At 44.9% G+C, this 18,629-nt stretch overlaps 1 protein-coding gene across 2 annotated transcripts in view; it reads right to left on the reverse strand.

Annotated features, from left to right (window-relative positions):
- LOC143928220 (pancreatic lipase-related protein 2-like) overlaps nucleotides 1–10,432 on the reverse strand; it is a 39,569-nt gene extending 29,137 nt beyond the window's left edge. The window contains exons 1-2 of one of the 2 annotated variants that reach the window (XM_077452964.1): nucleotides 10,351–10,432; nucleotides 5,763–5,811 (exon numbers count right to left, since the gene is read on the reverse strand). In XM_077452964.1, the coding sequence (XP_077309090.1) occupies nucleotides 5,763–5,811 (49 nt within the window). In that variant the 5' untranslated portion in view covers nucleotides 10,351–10,432. The remainder of the gene's footprint in view (nucleotides 1–5,762; nucleotides 5,812–10,350) is intronic. The other variant, XM_077452965.1, reaches the window with a different exon arrangement.
- Between the last annotated feature and the right edge of the window lie 8,197 nt (nucleotides 10,433–18,629).

Below are 18,629 nucleotides of genomic sequence, written 5' to 3' on the forward strand. Positions count from 1 at the left end.
CTCGTATAAAAAGTTTAATGGGAGGGCATGACCAAAGAACTAGAGTACAAAAACTTTTAATGTTGATTTTATGTTTAATCAAGTTTCAAGATCTGAAAAAAAAAATTGTTGCTCTACATGAAGATGGCCTAGGCTATAGGAAGATTGGCAAGACCCTGAAAATGAGCTGCAGCACGGTGGCCAAGACCATACAGTGGTTTAACAGGAAAGGTTGCACTCAGAACAAGCCTCGCCACAGTCGACCAAAGAAGTTGAGTGCATGTGCTTAGCATCACATCCAGAGGTTGTCTTTGGGAAATAGATGTATGCAGGGCCGGCGCTACCACTAGGCGGACTAGGCAGCCGCCTAGGGCGCACTGCCGCCTAGGGCGCAGCCATGGCCTGTCACCTCCTCATCCCCGCTGGATGTAACCTATGGATCCGCTGTCCCCGTGTGGCGGGTCTGCAGGAGTGTGTCCGGAGGAGGAGAGGGAATGTCTGTTGCCAGGGATGGTGCAGGGGCGCGTGGAGGGAACTATCACATGTATTACACTGACAGATCCATCCCCCGACTCCCCCAGCTGCAGAGCTGTTCGGCGGCTCAGGGCTCTGACTGATACCGAGGAGTTGGCCCACCTCCTTCATTGTCACTGGTCAGGACTTGTGAGGGGGTGTGGTCAACAAGGGGATGATCCCAGATGTCACTGGGGGACGGGGGACAGGGGGCGGAGCAGCCAGCCTCAGGGATGATCGCAGGTCCTTCTGGGCAGAGCATCATGGAGGTAAAAAAAGGCTCTAAAAATTCTGTTTTGTTTGTTTATGCAACCACTGGACTGGGAGAAATTGGGTTAAAATCTGCTCTGCCCAATATCTCAGTCAAGACACTGCTACAGGAAAGAGCAGATATCATCTTGGTCTTTGTCTACTTTATTATTTCTATCTTTAGACTTTTAAACATAAGTAAAAAAGTGACAAAGATCAAGATGATATCTGGTCTTTCCTGTAGCAGTGTCTTGACTGAGAAATTAGGCAGAGCAGTTTTCAACCCAATTTCACCCAGTCCTCTGCCCTGCTGTCACCCAGCCCCCTGCAGACACCCAGCCCCCTGCTGTCACCCAGTCCTCTGCCCTGCTGTCACCCAGTCCTCTGCCCTGCTGTCACCCAGCCCTGCTGTCACCCAGTCCTCTGCCCTGCTGTCACCCAGTCCTCTGCCCTGCTGTCACCCAGCCCTGCTGTCACCCACCCCTCTGCCCTGCTGTCACCCAGCCCTCTGCCCTGCCGTCACCCAGCCCTGCTGTCACCCAGTCCTCTGCACTGCTGTCACCCAGCCCCCTGTTGTCACCCAGTCCTCTGCCCTGCTGTCACCCAGCCCTGCTGTCACCCAGTCCTCTGCCCTGCTGTCACCCAGTCCTCTGCCCTGCTGTCTCCCAGCCTTGCTGTCCCCCAGTCCTCTGCCCTGCTGTCACCCTGTCCTCTGCCCTGCTGTCACCCAGCCCTGCTGTCACCCAGTCCTCTGCCCTGCTGTCACCCAGTCCTCTGCCCTGCTGTCACCCAGCCCTCTGCCCTGCTGTCACCCAGCCCTGCTGTCACCCAGTCCTCTGCCCTGTTGTCACCCAGCCCCCTGTTGTCACCCAGCCCTCTGCCCTGCTGTCACCCAGCCCTCTGCCCTTCTGTCACCCAGTCCCCTGTTGTCTCCCATTCATCTGCCTATCACCCAGTCCCCTGATCTGCGTTCACCCAGTCCTCTGCCTGCTGTCACCCAGTCCTTGGCCCTGCTGTCACCCAGCCCCCTGTTGTCACCCAGCCCTCTGCCCTGCTGTCACCCAGTCCTCTGCCCTGCTGTCACCCAGACCTCTGCCCTGCTGTCACCCACTCCTCTGCCCTGCTGTCACCCAGCCCTCTGCCCTGCCGTCACCCAGCCCTGCTGTCACCTAGTCCTCTGCCCTGCTGTCACCCAGCCCCCTGTTGTCACCCAGCCCTCTGCCCTGCTGTCACCCAGCCCCCTGCAGACACCCAGTCCCCTGTTGTCACCCAGTCCTCTGCCCTGCTGTCACCCAGTCTTGCTGTCCCCCAGTCCTCTGCCCTGCTGTCACCCAGCCCTGCTGTCACTCAGTCCTCTGCCCCCGCTGTCACCCAGTCCTCTGCCCTGCTGTCACCCAGTCCTCTGCCCTGCTGTCACCCAGCCCTCTGCCCTGCTGTCACCTAGCCCTGCTGTCACCCAGTCCTCTGCCCTGTTGTCACCCAGCCCCCTGTAGTCACCCAGCCCTCTACCCTGCTGTCACCCAGCCCTCTGCCCTTCTGTCACCCAGTCCTCTGCCCTGTGTTCACCCAGTCCTCTGCTGTCACCCAGTTCCCTGTTGTCGCTCAGTCCTCTGCCCTGCGTTCACCCTGTCCTCTGAACTGCTGTCACCTAGCCCTCTGCTGTCACCCAGTCCCCTGTTGTCTCCCATTCGTCTGCCTATCACCCAGTCCCCTGATCTGCGTTCACCCAGTCCTCTGCCTGCTGTCACCCAGTCCTTGGCCCTGCTGTCACCCAGCCCCCTGTTGTCACCCAGCCCTCTGCCCTGCTGTCACCCAGCCCTCTGCCCTGCTGTCACCCAGCCCTCTGCCCTGCTGTCACCCAGACCTCTGCCCTGTTGTCACCCAGCCCTCTGCCCTGCTGTCACCCAGCCCTCTGCCCTGCTGTCACCCAGCCCTCTGCCCTGCTGTCACCCAGTCCTCTGCCCTGCTGTCACCCAGCCCTCTGCTGTCATTCAGTGCCCTTTTGTTGCCCAGTCCTCTGCCCTGCTGTCACCCAGCCCTCTGCTGTCGCCCATTTCTCTAAAAAAAATAATTTTAAATGTTGTCAACTATGCTCGCTGTGTACAACAGTTCAATGGGGGGGGGGGCAACAAACATCACAGAGGGGTATAGATAGGGCCGGTGCTAGACTATTTTGCGCCCATTCTATACCGTATAGAGGTATATAAATTATATTTTAGCGGTTCAGAAGTGTTTTGTTTTGTTTTGGGGGGGGGGGCGCAAGTAGCTGGTCTCGCCTAGGGCGCAAAATAGTCTAGCACCAGCCCTGGATGTATGAGTGCTGCCAGCATTGCTGTAGAGGTTGAAGGTGTGGGGGGTCAGCCTATCAGTGCTCACACCATAAGCAGCATACTGCATCAAATTGGTCAGCATGGCTGTTGTCCCAAAAGGAAGCCTCTTCTAAAGATGATGCACAAGAAAGCCTGCAAACAGTTTGCTGAAGACAAGCAGACTAAGGACATGGATTACTGGAACAATGACCTGTGGTCTGATGAGACCAAGATAAACTTATTTGGTTCAGATGGTGTCAAGAGCATGTGGTGGCAACCCGGTGAGGAGTACAAAGATAAGTGTGTTTTGCCTACAGTAAAACATGGTGGTGGGAGTGTCATGGTCTGGGGCTGCATGAGTGCTGCAGACACTGGGGAGCTACAGTTCATCAAGGGAACAATGAATGCCAACATGTACTGTGACATACTGAAGCAGAGCAGGATCCCCTCCCATCAGAGACTGGGACACAGGGCAGTATTCCAACATGATAATGACCCCAAACACACCTCCAAGACGACCACTGCCTTGCTAAAGAAGCTGAGGGTAAAGGCAATGGACTGGCCAAGCATATCTCCAGACTTAAACCCTATTGAGCATCTGTGGGGCATCCTCAAACGGAAGGTGGATAAGCGCAAGGTCTCTAACATCCACCAGCTTTGTGATGTCATCATGGAGGAGTGGAAGGGGGCTTCAGTGGCAACCTGTGAAGCTCTGGTGAACTTCATGCCCAAGAGGGTTAAGGCAGTGTAGAAAAATAATGGTGGCCACACAAACTATTGACACTTTGGGCCCAATTTGGGCATTTTTACTTAAGGGTGTACTTACTTTTGTTGCCAGCAGTTTAGACATTAATGTCTGTGTGTTGAATTATTTTGAGGGGACAGCAGATTTCAAGTGTTATACAAGCTGTACACTCTATACACTGCACACTCTATATTTTCAAAAATTAGATGGGTGTACTCACTTTTGTGAGATGGTGTAGCGATTTATTAAAAAAGCATAAAAGACAATAAAAATGCACTCACTACATAAAAGTATACCCAGGAAGTCACATCCCCTCCACTTCCTGTCTTCACTCAGCCAAGACAGGTGCTGTTTGGAGCCTGCAGCCATGTTTCCACTTCTGGAAGCTGCTGATGCTTATGTTACAGCTTGAAGTCTGACAGCTGCACTTCATTTAAGAACTCTGTTTCAACCAGCCATGTGCTTGCGTGAGCTCTGCAGCCTCACGATGATCCTAATGATATCTATATGGGTCTATGACAAGCCCTGATCTACTTTTAGATCGAGGCTCTAGAGGCTTTAGAGCAGGCTCCAAACAGCACCTGTCTTGGCTGAGTGAAGACAGGAAGTGGAGGGGATGTGACTTCCTGGGTATACTTTTATGTAGTGAGTGCATTTTTTTGTCTTTTATGCTTTTTTAATAAATTGGTACACCTAGATGAGGGCACCCTCTTGTGTTTTTTTTATATGTGTATTAGGATCTCAAGACCTAATTTGAGAGGAGCTGCATCAATTTTACCTGGTGTTCCCTACCACTCTCCTTGCCCTTTTATGCGCCCCATTTAATGACGGTTGGGTTCTGGTCAGTGCAATAGGTTATTATTTTTCTTTGGTTGCATAATGTAAGATATGGTCTTGTAGGTAATGAGTAATATGGCTTATCTTATAGCAAGGACATAAGGAGAAATATAGGGAAGAGGAAAGGGGAAGGGGGCAAACAAGAAAGAATGAAGCCAATGGGAGGTTGTCTGGAGCGACTACATTTTCACCATTTCAAAGAGATGAGCCAAAATCAGAGGAATATCCCAAATGAGACAACACTGTCCCCATAGGATTGTAGGATTCTGTTTTTCCAGTATCATCCATTCCACATACTCAATTTTAGCCACTTCACAAGCCCATTCAGCCAGTGATGGTGCTTCGACCTGTTGCCAGAGTCTTGCTCTTACAGAGCGAGTAGCAGGGCCAAATGCTAAACTAAGCTCTTCTTAATTTGTTTATAGGAGCCTGGCAGCATTGACAATATAGTTATCTAGGTGTTGTTGGGAATTTTAACTCCAAAAGTTTATCAAATAAGTTTAACATATTATTTAATATTGATTTTATATAATAACAAGGAAAAACCATAAAACGGCCAATACATCAAAGCTCTTCCCCTTCTGCAAGTTTACAAAACAGATACAAAAATAGTTGTAAAACATTATATTCCTATAACGATCAATACATCACAAAATTACTATATCATAACATTTAATATGTATTAATACATATTTTTGTTAACAGGGTAAAGGAATTTATATCTTTACAACTATTTTTATGTCTCTTTTTTAAGCAGGGGGGAGATCGTGATCCCCCAAAACACATTGGATGCTTTTTCTTGTTTTGAACCAATACTAACATTAACATTTTGTTTGGATTTGGTCTGACCCTGTTTGTTTTGACAGAGGGCTCTCCTGAGTTATTGTGTCCTGTATAAATCTGCTTGACAATCTTCCAGGCTGTACCACCATCCTCCATTCAGAAAAAGCCTTGCTTTCTTTTCACAAAATGCAAGGTGTTCTTTGATTGGAACAGGGGAGATTATGACATTGCATAGCACACACTTTGAGAACATGATTTGGATGTCAGCAGACAAACAATGTGAGATTTGCGCATATCATTTAATAGATATTTAGAAATATGATATATAATTAAACAAGACCACCTACCTTTTAGAAAGGATACCAGGGACACAACAGGCAGAAAATTGCCCCACATCTGAAATGAGACGTTACATTGCCATTTAAATAAAAACATTAGGAACAGCTATGAAAAATAAAAAATAAAACATTTGGCAAGTGTTTGAACCTCCATAAAATAATAATAATGATACAAAATAATCATAATAACAGAAGCATAGTGGCTTAGTGGTTACTGGTTAGCACTCCAGTAGTGCAGTACCGGGGTCCTCAGTTTGAATTTAAACCATGACACCGCATGGAGTTTGCATGTTCTTCCCATTCTTGTATGGGTTACCTCTGGGTACTCTGATTTCGCTAACACTCCAAAGACATGCTGGTAGGTTAATTGGCTCCTGTCTAAATTGGCCCTAGTATGGATGAGAGCTATGGATCTTAGATTGTAAGCTCCTTGATTGTAGGTAGTGAATGTACAATATATATGTAAAGCACTGCATAAATTGTCGGCACTAAATACCTGTAATAATAAATAAATAATAATAATTATTATTATCTGGTAGATGTTTCCCACTGACTTTGTACAGGTGTTCATTAGATGAACAGAGGTAAACAGTGGTCATATAATACATCAGATCAGATGTAGGGTGAATTGCATCACATTCGCCACAGCACCTTTCTGAATTAAACATATCTAACGTAATAAAAATGTAATGGAAGTTAAAGGGACCCTGTTATGTTTACAAAAAAATCCAGATGAAATGTTTCTGCAACAGAAGAGGTCTTATGCTCACCTTCCGTCTCCTACTTCTTCTCTGTTCCAACACTGCAGCTTTATCAGATACCAGTGCCCTCGCTGTGATTACATCTTCTGACCACTATGCCACCATGATGTAGGAGACATTGGACATTGGAGAGGGAATATAAAACCTCTTCTATTACAGGGAAAGGAGTAGAGATAAGTATAATATCTCTTCTAGTACAGATAATGGAGGGTGGTAGGTGACACAAGACACCAGAAACAAGAGTAAAATACATCTATTACAGCAAATGGAGGGGTGATAGGAGACATGGGACACATGAGAGGGACGTACAATGCCTCTTATTACAGGGAATGGAGGGGTGGTAGGAGACAAGGCATGCTAAAGTGGTGAGTATAATGCCTCTTAATTACAGGGGACAAACGGGAGGCAAGAGACACAGGACATTAAAGAAAGCAGTGTAATACCTCTTCTATTACAAGGAATGGAGGGGTAGTAGGAGACACAGGACAGCAGAGAGGGAAGCATAACATCTCTTTTATTAGAGAAAACCGAGAAGAGGTAGGAAACACACTGGATGGGGAAGTATAATACCTCTTCTATTACAGGGAATGGAGGGTTGGTAGGAGACATGGGACAACAATCGATATTGAGTTGGCCCACCCTTTGGAGCCATAACAGCTCCAACTCTTCTGGGAAGCCTGTCCACAAGGTTTAGAGTGCTTATGGGAATGTTTGACCATTCTTCCAGAAGTGCATTTGTGAGGTCAGGCACTGATGTGGACCTGGCTCGCATTCTTTGCTATAATTCATCCCAAAGGTGTTCTATCAAATGAAGGTCAGGACTCTATACAGGCTAAGGACTCTGTTAAGTTCCTTCACCCAAAATCCGCTCATCCATGTCTTTATGGACTTTGCTTTATGCACTGGTCGAAATCATTTGGTGGAGGGGGGATTGTGGTGTGGGGTTGTTCTTCAGGAGTTGAGGCTTGATCCCTTGATTCCAGAGAAGGGAACTCTTAAGTCGTCAGTATACCAAGACATTTTGGACAATTTCATGCTCCCAACTTTATGGGAATATTTTGGGGATGGCCCCTTCCTGTTCCAACATGACTGAGCACTAGTGCACAAAGCAACGTCCATAAAGACATAGATGAGTGATTTTGGGGTGATGGAACTTGACTGGCCTGCGCAGAGTCCTGACCTCAACCCGATAGAACACCCTTGGGATGAATTAGAGCAGGGAGTATGAGCCAGGCCTTCTCGTCCAACATCAGTGCCTGACCTCACAAATGTGCTTCTGGACGAATGGTCAAACATTTCCATAGATACACTCCTAAACCTTGTGGACAGCCTTTCCAGAAGATGTTATAGCTCAATATTGAAACCTACGGACTAAGACTGGGATGCCATTAAAGTTCATGTGTGTGTAAAGGTAGGTGTCCTAATACTTTTGGTAATATAGTGTTAATTTCTCAAAAAAGTCTTGTGAGCTACCACGTGTATTCACAGAAATTAAAAGCTGCCGACACTGATCACACTCCCATATGCATGTGCAAAAATCAATCAACTCAATAAATGTGCCACGCTATACCTACCTATCCAGATGTGTGGATAGGTAGGTATAGCGCAGCACATTTATTGATTTGAGTGCATAATTCTATTACAGGAAATAGAGGGTAAGTAGGAGACACAGGACTATGGAGATGGAAGTATATACATCTTTTTAAAGGAAATCCAGGGAGGGGGAGCAGTACACTAGACAGGAGCATAATACCTCTTCTATTAACCGCTTACGGACCAGCCACCGCAACTTTACTGCGGCAGGCTGTCTCCCCTGTGTGAAATCACGTTACTGTACGTGATCTCGCGGGGTCTGGATAGCAGGCGCGTGCGCACCCTCTGCACAGTGGGGGTGCCAATGCTCATGCCAAATGACCGCAATGACTGCCAGCCATGAGCGATCGTGACCAGGAGACACAGAACAGGGATGAGTGTGTGTAAACACACACTTCCATGTTCTGTTCTGACAGGAGTGACAGATTGTGTGTTCCTATTAGCTAGAACCACGATCAGTCACTTCCTGTAGTTAGTCCCTCCCCCTTCAGTTAGAATCACCTCCCAGGGAACACAGTTAATTCCTTCACTGCCCCCCTAGTGCTAACCCCTTGACTACCAGTGACATTTTTCAGTAATCAATGCATTTTTAATTGCACTAATCGCTGTATTAATGCCAGTGGTTCCAAAAATGTGTCAAAATTGTCCAATGTGTCCGCCATAATGTCATTGTCACAATAAAAATTGCAGCTTGCCGCCATTACTAGTAAAAAAATAATAATAATAAAAATGCTATAAATCTATCCCCTATTTTGTAGACGCTATAACTTTTGTGCAAACCAATCAATATACGCTTATTGCGACTTTTGTTTTACCAAAAATATGTAGAAGAATACATATTGGCCTGAGGAAAAAAAACTTTTTTATATATATTTTTGGGGGATATTTATTATAGCAAAAAGTAAAAAATAATGCTTTTTTTCAAAATTGTCACTGTTTTTTTGTTTTGTTTGTTTATAGCAAAAAAAAAAACGCAGAGGCAATCAAATACCATCAAAAGACAGCTCTATTTGTGGGAAGAAAAGGACATCAATTTTGTTTGGGTACAGCGTTGCACGACCGCGCAATTGTCAGTTAGAGCGGCGCAGTGCCGAATCGCTAAAAAGTGCTCTGGTCAGGAAGGGGGTAAATTCTTCTGGGGCTGAAGTGGTTAAAGGAAATGGAGGAGAGGTAGGATACACAGGACAATGGAGAATAAAGTATAATACCTCTTCTTCTACAGTATCACAGAGAATGGAGTGGTGGTAGAAGACTTGAAACAATGGACCTGGGGGTGAGAAAGAGGACACTAGAGAAAAGAGAGAAAGAAGTATAATAACTCTTCTATTACAGGGAAAACCAAAGTGTAGATGGAGACATAGGATAACGCAGAGGGGAGTAAGGTACCTCTTCTATTACAGGGAATGGAGGGGTGGTGGAAGACAGGTGACAAAGAAGAGGAGAGCATAGCATCTCTTCTTTTACAAAAAACAGAGGAAAGGGCTAAGAGGCACAGAATAATTGATGGGGATGCATAAAACCTATTCTATTGCAGGGAATGGAGGGCATAATGAGACACACTGGACAATGATGAGGAGGGTATAATACCTTGTCTATTAGCGTAAACTAGGGGGACAGGAGGAGACACAGGACACTGAAGAGAGGAGTATAATACCTCTTGTACTAAAGGGAATGTAGGGGAGTTGGGAGACACAGAACACTGGGAAGGGGGATTATAATCAGGGCTGATGCAAGGATTTTTAACACTCTAGGCGAAACCTAAATCAAATGTAGTCACCAGCACTCATCAAATCCAGCCTCACCAGTGCCCTCAATGCAGCCTCCCAAGCGCTACCTCATAGCAGCCTCACCAGCATCCATCAAATGTAGCCTACCAGCGCCCATCAAATGCAGCCTACCAGCACCCATCAAATAAAGCCTCACCAGCACCCATCAAATGCAGCCTCACCAGCGCCGAATCATCAATGCAGCCTTACCTGCGCCCATTAATGCAGCCTACCAGTACCCATCAATATATGTTTGCTTGCTTCTATTAATTCAGGAGTCGGGACACAGACACGGTCCTCTGCCTGCTGAGACTTAGTTGCTTGCTACAGAGAGAAAAGTGTAGGAACACTGTAGGCTGCCTAGTTTGCCTAGTAGTAGCACCGGCCCTGATTATAATACTTCTTCTATTACTCATCTTAAATATTTTTTAGCTTGACGAGGTTGCTTGAAATTCCCAAGTCCAGATGTAAACCTACTTCAGCTCCGAGTGACAGACAGAACTCTTCTTCTTCTCCCGCAGAGATCCCAGGAATACTTAAGGTGGCTGTTGTTGTGAACTTCGTCCCTCTGAGTGTCACTCCTCCCTGACAATCTTATCATCATTATTCCCTCGTCATCATTGTGATTTTAATGACACATTTACTATAACTGCTACTGAGCTCCTTCCAGGAAAAATAATATATAAAATAACAAGCCTCAACAGTAAAATCAATGTGTGCATGAAGGGTCCAAATGGTAAAGGTAAAGGGATTCTGTCCCATGTGAGGTTAGTTTTGCAGAGCTCTGTGAGATAGCATAGAAATCACGCTACCATAGCTGGAACATCAGCAGTGGAAAAATCATCTTTTTGGAGCCTTTGTTTTTTGTAGCAGGCTTGGAGAGTTACAGTATTTCGATCCTGCATTATTAAAAGTAAGGTAAACATAGAAAATTGTGTTATACCCTTCATAACTTTTTTCTATATGTGTTTCTAAAACAGCAAACACAATAGCCATTACTCAACTCTCACAGGTCCAGTAAGAAGATGAATAAAAGTATTCAAAGTTCTTCTAAATATTATAAGGACATTTTAGGAAGAGGGGGAGGGGATGTTTTACAAAGAAGATGCACCAGGATAGGAAAATTTCCATTTTCCTGGATCACCCAGGTTGGCACACACAGGGAAATTAACTGGCACACAAAGGAAGAAATTCCGAACTAAGAATGTTAAGATTAGGAATAAGCTCAGGCGTGTTCGCATGGAACATGTGCAGAGCCCACCAGGAAGTTGGCGCAGCGCTAATCACAGGCAGTGAGACATTGCCCCAATGTGCGGCTGCAGAGATCTGGCAATGTCTCATTGCCTGTGATTAGCGCAGCGCTGCGCCGACTTCCTGGCGGGCTCTGCACGTGTTCCATGCGACCATGCCTGAGCTCATCCCTACTTAAAAAGGCAAAGGCAATCTAAGGACTGACTGCTCTCGAACAGACTTGTTGGAAAATTGGCTGCAGTGCTGAACAGTGTAACCTGATGGGGGTTCCACTGTCAGAATACAATGACACAGCTCGCTGGCTGATCACAAAAAACTGATATGTGTATGGCCAGCTTAAAGCCCCATACACATGGGTTAAACACTGGGTGTCATCAGTCAGTTCAAAAGAAACCAGCAGACATTCAGCCCATATGTACTGCAGCCGGTACGACAGACTATAATAAAGATACTTTGAGAGCTGCAACCTCAAAATGAAATATGTATCTCAGTTTATCATTTCCCAATTACCCTCTAGTTCAGGGGTCTCCAAACTTTCTAAACAAAGGATCAATCGAATTGCCCTCAGACTTTAAGGGGGCCAAACTGTGGCCAGTTGGAGTAGAAATTGCTGCAGCGTCAGTGGGAGTAAACAGTTTCAGACTTGGTGATCAGTGGGAGTAAAACAATTAAATAGTGCCTGTGGCCATTAGGAGGAGGAATAGCGCCCTATCATTGGTATTAGTGGGAGGAATAGAGCCCAATCATTGATGTCAGTGGAAGGAATAGTGCCCCATTGTTCGTGTCATTGGGAAAATTAGAGCCCCATCTTTGGTGTCAGTGGAAGAAATAGTGCCACATTGTTGGTGTCAGTGGGCGGAATAGTGCCCCGTCATTGGTGTCAGTGGGAGGAATAGTGCTCCAACTGTCAGTGGAAGTAATGGTATACCATCATTTTTTATCAGTGGGAAAATGATGTTGGTGTCAGTGTGTGGGGAGGTGTAGTGTGGTGCGGTGGCAGTGAACACACAGATTTCGGTTGTAGGAACAGAACTTTTATTAAGGTCAAAGTTCAACTTCACAAACAGATCAGCAGGATGACACCTGACTGGGAACACTCACAGATTGTAGCGGCAGAGTGGATTAGAGCAGGTCTCGGATGTGCCAATGGTGTCTGTCCTAGAAGGTGGAATGCCGCCTGGCCAGTCTGTACACAAATGGACTCCAGAAGAATGGTGTGTCTTTAGCCTGTCCGTTCTCGTGTCTGGAACCTTTCCTAGGGCTGTTCACTTTCCCAGACAGATAGGTGACCTGTTCCTACACTAACCATTCGCAAAAATAGACTCTGTGTAACTCATGATGCCCGCCAGAGTCACATGGGGCAGCAGCATCTAACCGGATCCCTTCCCCAGTGACCCAGGAAAGCAAGTCTCTGTCAGTGGTCTGCGCAAGAGGCCACTATAGATAAGCTAAATGATCTTGAAGACGGTTTGCAGCAAAACAATTTATGCTTTTTGGGGTTCCCAGAAGGGTCTGAAGGGAGAAACCCTCAATCATTTATGGCCGGCTCACAAATACATTTGGTGCTAATACTTTGTCACCATTATTTGCTATAGAAAGGGCACACAGATTCTACTTAGGCCCACTGCTGTCAGGCACACCACCTTGCTCTCTACTCATTAAAGTGCTAATTTGCTCGATAAGGAGGTAGTTCTAAAAGGCCGAGATATCTATAACGGTAATTACATCACTATATTCCCTGATTTTTTTCTGTGACTACGCAAAAACAAAGGGCAACATTCCTCTCCATTAAGAAGTGGCGACAAGACCTGCAACTTCCCTACAGCCTGCTTTATCCAGCATGTCTGTGCATTATCCATCAAGGAAAGGCTTCTTCACTGATCCACAAAATGCAGCACAATGGGTGGACTCCTTGGGGGTGTCAGCACCTTCACATTCCAAACGACGCACACCGCCTCACTGATTGCAGTCGCCTGCCTAGGATTCTTTTGATCCTCATCTTCTGTGAATCATTCTGCACTAATGTCCTCATTGGATCGCAGCTTGCAGGACATAGAAGGTTGATCACTACTTCAGTCTGCGTAGCATGACATTCCTGCGGAGCTTATTTCATACGCCATGATGTTTATGTTTATGGGGTTTCTGCTAAGTATTCTGACCCCCTCAAGTTGAAGGACCTATTGTTTATGGTCGCAACAATTTAGGTAGACTTTATCCTCCATTCAGGGTTTGGAACACCTACCTCCTCTCCGGAAACGGGCACAAATGGAACTCTCTTGTTATACAAACTGTTGCCTTATTGTGCCTACCTTCAAAAGCTTGGAACTATCCTATTGATTGTGTTTGATGGGGTGATCCATGTCCCCTCCGCGATGCAGTTTCTGTTCTGGGATGGAAGCTCTCAAAAGTTTGGGTTTGGGGGCTGGGTGGCTTAGGGTAACATTTGCTTTCTGGGAGTTTTTATTTTTGTTTTTTTGGATGTGTCCATTCACACAGTCCATTTACTGTGTATGACCTTGCACTTTTACTCCTGATCTATGTAGTACCTGAGCCAACATGATGTACATATGGTGCACCCTGGTTTCAGATCCTTTCAATATGGGTGCATAAAGCATCTTTCTGATATTATCCTACATCATTGATGTCTATTGTTTATTTATGTTCACATTACATTTAATTTCATGGAGTATTAAAGGGCTTAATTCTAAGGTGAAACGTTAATTGATGTTTGACTATCTGGCTTGTCATAGCCCATATGTTATCCTGAGTTATGGCGCTTAAATGAGCCAAAATAGCCTTGCGTTGATTTGTGTTTAATTTCTCAGGCTTTTCTGGGCATAGTGACTGCAATCAGATATCTTCTTAGAGCAATATCTGACAATGCTCCGTTGTTCATGACCAGCTCATATAATATGTGGAGATTGAGCCCTCTGTGGCTCGCTGATTCAGCTTTAACTGACCAGGAACTTGTATAAATTGATTCTTAATTTAGAAGCGTATGCCCCCTGGGATAGGCCTCAGGTCTCTGGCCTAGCAGCCTGGGGCAATACAACACACGTCCACCCAGACAGCCATCCAGGCGGCACAGAACCCCCGAACACCTGAACTCACCCAAATAAATAGGCTCTCCCAGTAGGACAAGGGACCCAAGAAGATCCCTGCCCATTGGCTGAGATACACAATCTATTCCTTATCTGTACTTGCAATGCCCTCGTCTTATCTAATGTCACCAGATACCCGGCCATCTAGTGACAGAAGAGAGAAGTGCATCAATTCCAGAATTAGGGTGGAATCAATGGATCTCTTATCAAATGGCCAAGGCAACTATACCTGGCAGGTAAATTTACTAGCAATATAAAAAGAGGAAAGGAGTGCGTACCGACCTTGTGCATTACCAATGGTAAAATTTATTAAAAAACTATAACAGCAGTAGTCATATTCACATATTGGAGGTGCCCCATCCAATGTTCAGGGGCACGTTCCAGGCAGGGAACAGGGTGGGTGTACAGAATATTCAATATGTGCTGTTCCCTGCCTGGAACATGCCCCTGAACATTGGATGGGGGCACCTCCAATATAGCAGGGGACGGATATGGGATTAGATTGATTCACTAGGTGGTCGCTGCCCACTCAGATGGGTGTGGTATGCTCTGGTGGGCATCGGCCTGGGTGTATGCATGTGGATATATATATAGAGGTAACTAGCAGAGGCAAGTTTTTCATCGCTTTGGCTCTGAGGAAGAGGGTACGCCCTTGAAACGCGTTAGCCGTTTGCGATTCCTTCTGACCCCACCAATATCCGGTCTGGGTTGCAGGCGTTCAGAGACCCGGTCTCATCTACTGATAAGCCTTTTTTATATGCTTGTTTGTGAGTATGACTACTGATGTTATAGTTTTTTTAATACATTTTACCATTGGTAATAAACAAGGCCGGTGCGCCCTCCTTTCCTCTTTTTATGTTTCAGTTTTAAGAATACCCATTGTTCTGAGGAGGGCAGCAAGACTGCAGTCATTGTTTTATCCGGAGGGTTGGCCTCACCACTTACTTATAGACTAATCCCCCAAGCACAGGAGATTGTTTTTGTGAAATTTACTGGCAACCCAGACTAAACATCAGGGTGCTACACCTTTGTTTCTTTTTACTCCACGTTATACACTTCTAGGACACACTATACCATAGTGTAACTAAATGATTATTAGATGATATCCACATCCCTAAGCTATGGGCAAGCCAGGTTTCACTATTAGATGCCCCTTTAACCTATGAAGAAATAGGAACAGCCTTGCAGTCCTTCGCGCATTATAAAACGCCATAGCTGGATGGCTTTCCCATAGAGTGGTATTTACACTATAAAGAGATTTTTAGACTTGTGCACAATGGAAAATTTTGTTTCGTTTCGGTTTGTTGTCGTTCGTAAAATACATCATTTTGTTCTGTTATATTCGTTATGTTACGTTAATACGTTTTTGGATAATTCGTTATTTCTGTAGAGTGACGAAAATCGTTATACTGAATCTCGAATCATGTTGAATTCATTCATTATATGCACCTATAAGTTCATTTGTATTCTTTGAAATTCAATATTTATGTATGTATATATATTTGTGATAATGATTCATAGTTTGGAAAGTCGTTTGTCTATTGAATCTGTTTCTATTGAATTGAAACACACAATGACAATATCTCTTCTCTTCTGCTCAAATACAATACAACACCCTTCTCACTCAGTTCTCAGGAATGCACTTTGCCAGTAATTCAACCTCCAGCACAAAATTAATCAGCTGATTGGACTTGAAGATTTACTTTGAGTTGACCTTTTGTTTCATTAGATCTTTAACGAATCATCGAATCATCTCAAATTCATTCGTATCCACTATAATTTATTTTGTATTAGTTGAAATTTGATATTTATGTATGTATATTCATTCGTGATATTTTACTCCCTCACTTGCTTAGGGTTTTTTGCTCTTAAAGACAGACGATTCCCACCTTCTATGTCCAAAGCACTGATTGTGCTTATTCCAAAACCTGGTAAGGACCATCTCTATTGTGAATCATATCACCCTATTTCTCTAATTAATTCAGACATCAAAATCCTAACTAAAGTCCTTGCCCGTAGGTTGAATGAAGAAATTCCAAATATTATAAAATCAGACCAGACTGGTTCAATTCTCGGCCGATCTACCTCCATTCATTTACGTAGACTTTTTACCAAACTGCAGGCCTAGCATGACACCATGGGTTCTAGGGCTGTTTTGGCACTGGACACCCACAAGGCCTTTGATTCGGTTGAGTGGCCATACCTACAGAGGTACTGGCGAAATTCGGCTTTGAAGATACTTTCCTTCAATGGATTCAGCTACTGTATTATAAACTAAGGGCTAGATTAAGGGTGAATAATTATATCTCTGAACCCTTCCCTATAACATGAGGCACCAGCCAGGGATGCCCATTATCACCATTATTGTTCACTTTGGTGATTGAACTCTTAGCTGAATTGATTAGGTCTAGCTCCACTATTAAAGGTCTGGTAATTAATGGCCTTGAGGAAAAAGTGTTCCTTATATGCTCTTATATTTAACAGATTCCCAGTCTTCTTTATCTGCTCTATTGCACATTATCCAAAGAATTGGCCATTTTTCAGGCTTTCAAGTGAATTGGGAAAAATGTCTCCTTTCCCCAATAGACCAGGATGCATGGATTTCTCTACCATCTTCCTGGCCACTGAAAATTGTCCCTAGTTTTCATTATTTAGGTATTATAATACAACAACTTATTCCTTATATATCAAGAATAATTTAAATCCTCTTGTTACTAAACTTAAAAACATGTTAAAGGTCTAGGTCTAATCTCCCTTTAACCCTGCTAGGTAGGGTAAATATATTTAAAATGATTTTCCTGCCACGCTTCCTTTATATACAAAGAATTACCGCTCTAAGGTAATGACTTCTCCCAAAACAGCTGTCTCCACAATCCCACAGGGTGCTGGCTCTGTTTGCAACAGGAACTGAAGTAGAAAAGATGTAGCTGGATAGCCGCACTCCAAATTATTCAACTTTATTTCAAAAATGTAATTAAAATCATAGCATCTAGGCTGGCAAACAGACTAACTGCACAGCCGCTGACATGTTTCACACCGAACACGGTGCTTAGTCATAGCTCATGCTATGACTAAGCTATGACTAAGCACCGTGTTCAGTGTGAAACATGTCAGCGGCTGTGCAGTTAGTCTGTTTGCCAGCCTAGATGCTATGATTTTAATTACATTTTTTAAATAAAGTTGAATAATTTGGAGTGCGGCTATCCAGCTACATCTTTTCTACGCTTCCTTTATATATTGAGTAATTCTCCAGTGTATATCCTCAAATGCAGATTTCAGGAAATTGATTCTATTCTTATGTCTTTTACTTGGGGAGGCAGGGAAATTAGGATAGCTAGAGCTATGCTGCAACTGCCTGTTTTGGAGGGTGGTCTTGCTATCCCCAATCTTCAAGTTTACTATATTGCTTCTCAGTTAGCCCATGCCCACTGGTGGTTTTACCCTGAAGCAAACAATGCCACCACGACCTTGGAGGCAGCTATACTCACCTCCTTTAAATCTCTACAGAATCTGATCCATCAACAGAGACGGCACTGCTATACTACTTATGACACTATACATATTTAAAATTTTAAAACTGCTCCCTTCTAGAGCTGATTCTGCACACTCCCCTAATAATCCATTATGGAACAACCCATGTTTGCAGGATTTTTTTTTTCGCAGAACAGAATCCCTTTCTAAACACTCTCCACTTTTTCTATGTTTACTCCTATTCTATGCTAAACAAATCTAGAAACTATGCAATGGAAATCCCAGAACTCTCCTAATATTAATTTCTGGCTTACCCTGGTCAATCAAACGCCCACGATTAAGGATGAGCTTCGTGTTCGAGTCGAACCCATGTTCGACTCGAACATCATCTGTTCGCCCATTTGGGGAAGTCCGAACATTATGGGCTGTTTGCGCCAAATTCGAGTGGCGCATCACGGCCCATAATTCACTGTGGCATCGCAGTGCATTGCTGGCTGATGACTGACAAGCATGCACTATGACCTACCTGCTTGGCCAATCACAGCGCATAGACCTTATCTTGCCATCGCAGAGGGAGCAGAGGATGAAACATCTTCAGGAGGCCTTGCAGAAAGGTCTGTGCAACGCGTTCCCAGAGACTGGGAGGTTACAAATTCCCGGTCCTGGACAACGTGTTGCTGAGGCTTAGGTCAGTCACAGAAGGAGCAGTGGAGAAGATGTCCGTCTGCCCAATGCGTTCAGACAATTTTTTAGTCTGCAGCCGCAAAGTATGATCGGTTCCAGCAACCATCGCCAGCGTCTGATTTACATGGTGCAGGAATACCTACGGGCAATATCAGACTTGGACACCTTTCTCACCGAAAAATCCTCTAGGTTACTGGGTCTTGAGGATGGATCACTGACCAGAGTTTGCACAGTATGCTATTGAGCTAC

Source organism: Lithobates pipiens, unplaced genomic scaffold (genome assembly GCF_037356315.1).
Source record: "Lithobates pipiens isolate NorthernLeopardFrog02 unplaced genomic scaffold, aLitPip1_a1.2 Scaffold_23, whole genome shotgun sequence".
NCBI classification, from domain to species: Eukaryota; Metazoa; Chordata; class Amphibia; order Anura; family Ranidae; genus Lithobates; species Lithobates pipiens.